The sequence below is a fragment of the Propithecus coquereli genome, unplaced genomic scaffold, assembly GCF_000956105.1.
Source record: "Propithecus coquereli isolate 6110/MARCELLA unplaced genomic scaffold, Pcoq_1.0 Scaffold170, whole genome shotgun sequence".
Lineage (NCBI taxonomy): Eukaryota > Metazoa > Chordata > Mammalia > Primates > Indriidae > Propithecus > Propithecus coquereli.
The window spans coordinates 6,769,863-6,774,706 of record NW_012141636.1 but is presented as its reverse complement, the minus strand read 5'-3'; the positions used below and the strand labels follow the sequence as shown (position 1 = coordinate 6,774,706).

The 4,844-nt window shown below is 34.5% G+C and overlaps 1 protein-coding gene across 1 annotated transcript in view; it reads right to left on the bottom strand.

Moving 5' to 3' along the window:
- The window catches only part of FOLH1B (folate hydrolase 1B), a 126,127-nt gene that overhangs the window by 113,532 nt on the left and 7,751 nt on the right, over nt 1–4,844 (bottom strand). The window contains 2 exon segments of the mRNA XM_012641782.1: nt 3,640–3,694; nt 4,267–4,521. Coding sequence (XP_012497236.1) covers nt 3,640–3,694; nt 4,267–4,521 — 310 coding nt within the window.

Sequence of the window (4,844 nt, the reverse complement as noted above, 5' to 3'; positions counted from 1 at the left end):
AAAATATAACAAAAGTACAAATAAATGGTAATTAGGAATGAAAAAAGAGGCATATTGACAGATCCTACACAAAATCAAAAAGATAAGAAAATACTAGAAATAACTATACCATAAATTTGAAAACTTAGATAAAATGAAAAAATGCATTTTTAAAAACTTATGAAAATGGATGTAAGAATATGTTTTTTAAAAAATCTAAATAGTCATATAACAATAAGGACTAAACTAAACCAGTAGTTTAAAATCTTCCATAAAATAGAGTGCCAAGGACCACTTTTCCTTGAGTTTGAAAAATTAAAAGAAAAGATCATGTAAATATAGCATGATCTATTTCAGAGAATACTAAAAACCCAACTCATTTATAAGTATAATATTGATGTTATAATCGAACAAGTTAATTACAGAAACACTGACTAAACATGGTATGAATATAAAGTGAATATATATCAATATATGAATGTAAAACCCTAATAGTGACCAATGTTAAAAGTTTCAAAAACTTAACATTAGTTAAACATTAGAATATCACTTGAAATCAGCATCAGATCGAGAAAGAAAAATTACATGGTCATCTCAAAAGAAAAGTGTGTTGATAATTCAAAGTAAATCCATAGCAAAAAGTCTTAGTAAACTTGGAAGGAAAGTGAAGTAAGTTAACCTGATAAAGACAGTAAATATTAAAATTAATAGTGAAACATTAAAGGCATTCCTTTCAAGACCAGAAGAAAGTCACAAATATCTACTATCTACTTCTTTCAACATTATACTATAGGTCCTGATTAGAGCAGTAATACAAAGAGAGGAGGTGAGGAGTGAATCCCAGCCGATGTTATATTATACTATTAATAATTGGAGCACTAGTTATCTGCCTTTCTTGAAGCTGATAGAACCTAAAATGAAACCAAATCAATACCACTCCCAAAATCTTCACATCTTCCAAATTCCCCATATTATTTCTGTGATCGACAGAGGGTACAAATTCATCTGAATCACTGGGTAAAATTATAAAAAAAAAAACTATGCTAAGGAGCAATAAAAATTCATTTAGAAACGCTCATTATATAAGCAAGTCTTTCAGGCAAGGGAGTATTCAAGCTTGTCTCACTCGATTTGCCTTTATGGTAATCACTTTTACAGAACCACTGTACCACAGTGAATTTTACAGCAAGTTTATGAGTTATTCTAAAAACTAGGAAAAAGTTTTCTGAGGTTAAGAAAATCACTTTTTTGGGTTGAGTTTAACAAAGGTAGTGTATATATATGTATACATGCCAGTCTTCGAGCATTACTTACTTTCCAAAATTCACTAGTAGCCTCAATTATGTTTTCAGAGTATAACTAAAACAATTTTGGCATACAAATTTCTATTAATACTTTTTTTGTGAGATAAAAAGTCAATATATGGCCAGGCATGGTGGCTCACGCCTGTAATCCTAACACTCTGGGAGGCCGAGATGGAAGGATTGCTTGAGCACAGGAGTTCCAGACCAGCCTGAGCAAGAGCGAGACCCCATCTCTACCAAAAATAGAAAAAATTAGCCAGCCAACTAAAAATTAAAAAAAAAAAATTAGGCAGGCATGGTGGCACGTGCCTGTAGTCCCAGCTATTCAGGAGGCTCAGGGCTCAGGCAGGAGGATCCCTTGAGTCCAGGTGTGAGCTGGGCTGATGCCATGGCACTCTAGACCAAGAGAAAGATCAAAACAGAAGTTTATGTATCTCTTTTAACATCATAAATATTTTATTATGTCATTAAATAATTTTCCTAAACATACTTGTAAAGACCCTTTAGTACTGCGGTCCCCAAGCCACAGGTTGCTGACTAGTACTGGTCCACAGCCTGTTAGGAACAGGGCCACACAGCAGGAGGTGAACAGCAGGCAAGCCAACAAAGCTTCATTTATATTTACAGCTGTTCCCATTGCTCACATCCCCGCCTGATCTCTGCCTCCTGTCAGATCAGTGGCGGCGTTAGATTCTCATAGGAGTGCAAACTCTATGGTAAACTGTGTGAGGGATCTAAGTTGTGCGGCCCTTATGAAAATCTAATGCCTGATGATCTGAGGTGGAGCTGAGACAGTCCTGCTAGCACTGGGGAGCAGCTGCAAATTACAGATTATCATTAGCAGAGAGGTTTGACTGCACAGAGACCATAATAAATCAGTTGCTTGCAGACTCATATCAAAACCCTATCCATGAGTGGCAAGTGACAATTAAGATCCATCTGGTGGCAGCCTTACAGTATATATTACAATGTAATAATATAAATAAAGTGCACAATAAATGTAATGCACTTGAATCATCCCAAAACCCTCTCCCCCTCACCCCCAGTCTATGGAAAAATTGTCTTCCATGAAACCGGTCCCTGGTGCCAAAAAGATTGGGAACTGCTGCCTTAGTACTTAATTGTACAGATATGCCATCTCTTATTTTATAAATGTTATGAGACTGTTATGAGACTATATGATATACATTGGTATTCCCAATACCTTTTTTAAAAATACTTCTTAGATTTTGAAATAGTTTAATAATTTTTTAAAGTTAAAATTCTAACTACTATGATTTAAAATAGTAATTAATAGGGAGAGCTCCAAGTCATATTAGGAAATTTAGCATGGGATTGATTATATCACCAACTGAAAAACATAACAACATATTAATCATTAAGAAGAGATTGATTCATTAGTCAGTGAGAGGAGGTTATTGCCATATTTTGAAAAAAATTTAAATATATATTTAAATCACATGATATTTTCAGTTCACTGATCAAGCTGGACATATTTGAAGCTATATATAATTTAGAAGGTCCAGTAATTAAAAAAACTAAAGGAAGCTGTTTAGACTGAAAGAGACTCTTCCAGGTATAGTAGCTCTAAAACTAAGATTTGTTAAATAGGGATGAATATATATTTTATGAGCTTTCATATTGAACATATAGTATGATAAGAAATATCTCAGTTATCTGCATTATCTTCTTTCTCAAGTATGTGACCCAACTTGAAAACTAGATTGGAAATTCTTTAGAGTAGATATTATTCTATAGACCTTGCCTCCAAACCCTCATCCCCTCCAAATACCCACACACAAGTTCTTGGCACAGAGCTGAACACATGGTCATTTGAGACATAATCATTAAGTACCAATAAAAACCTGCTAGGTCAAACTGCATACTGGGTTTCTGAACTTCCTAGCAACACCAAATCTACACAATGCTCAAAAGTTTACTAATATATCATATTTGAAATTGGTGTGTAACACTAAAAAATAAAAGCAATCGGTATCAAGCATTTTTTCTCAGAATCTTTCTAACATCACATTAACTTAAAACATCATAAGAAAGTAGTTGACACTGGTAATGAGATATTATGCAGGGAACGTGGCCAGTGTTCCCTGCAAAAAACCAGGTCCCTTTGGTAGAGTTGCAAGGGATAAGAAATAATAGAGAGAAATGGAAAATGGAAGAAATAAAAGAATACACTGAGACAAAGATATAGTTTTATAAGTTTATAAAGATTATAGGCAAAGCGGGAGCTCAGGGGGCTTAGACCTCTCCGTTGGTCTCAAAAGCCCCGGATGAGGTCTTACATGGTAACTTATAGGAAATAGTGAACGATTGTCGGGGGGTAACAGATTTACATAACAGCAGGTAGTCCCTTTTAGGTTAACAGATTTTCAAAAGGCTTTTACAGAAGGCTTCTACAGATTCTTTAACTAATTCTGTTTAGGTGAGCAAACGGTTACAAAGTCTTTCAAAGGTTAATTTCTAAATTCTAAGGTAAGTTTATCATTTAAACAGAGGGGTTAAACAGAGATATGTAAGCTCCATGTTTATTAGGTTATTGTGAATGGAGACAGGTAGTCTAGAGTGGTTTAAACAAAAGTTTTGCTTTTAGCCATTTGGGAAGCTGTCCTTTCCGGGAAGCTGTTTGTTCCAGAGGGCACTCCATTGTCAGCTCTCAGCCTATAGTTTTTAACAGATTCGCTTGTGCTTTACAAAGCAAATCCAATTCTTTAGGTCTGAGAAACGCGGCGCCTCGTGGGATACAGCCGCTATTGCCTTTCAGAGACGTCCTTCCGTGTGTAACAGCATTCGAAATGCAAACCAACACGTTCACATATTCTTTCAGGGCAAAGCTCTGTGAAACTCTTAAGACAAATCCTGTCCCAAAACATGTTTAATATTAATTCATGGAGCAACAATATTAAAGGTATTATTCACAAGATTTAATAATACTGTTTTCTATCAATATTTGGAGATGGTATAGAACATTCTTTCATAGAAGCTTTTGAAAAAGAATAGATTGGGGGGATGTTTCCGTTATTCTTTTTCTTTTACCTCATTTCCATCTTCATCAATTATTGAGATGTAGTTGGGATGAGTCTTATTTGGGTAGGACAACAGGACGTCATAATGGGCTAGCTCAACAGAATCCAGGCCAAATTCTTTCCACTGGGATTGAATTTGCTTTGCAAGCTGAAAGTTTTGTTCTGTTCCTGCTAAATGGGGTATCCGTGTAAAATTACTGGTAAACAAAAATTGAAAATGGTTAGAATTAATGTTTAGTCAGACTTTATTTCAAATCAACAACAAAACAAAACGTATTTACACAAAAATACTTTGAAATGTGATGTATTAAAAAAACAAGGTGGTACTATTATTGCATTGCTATTATTACATTGAATAGATTTTCAAAGTCTGCTTTTAAATTTTCATGTTCTAATTTTTACTAATTCAAGAGAAAAACTGGAGGAATTAATATTTGCAGAGTATTGTTATGTGCAATCCTGTGGCTATAACCCCTTATGGTTGATGACTAAGGTGTCAAATACTTTTCTTTTTTTTTTT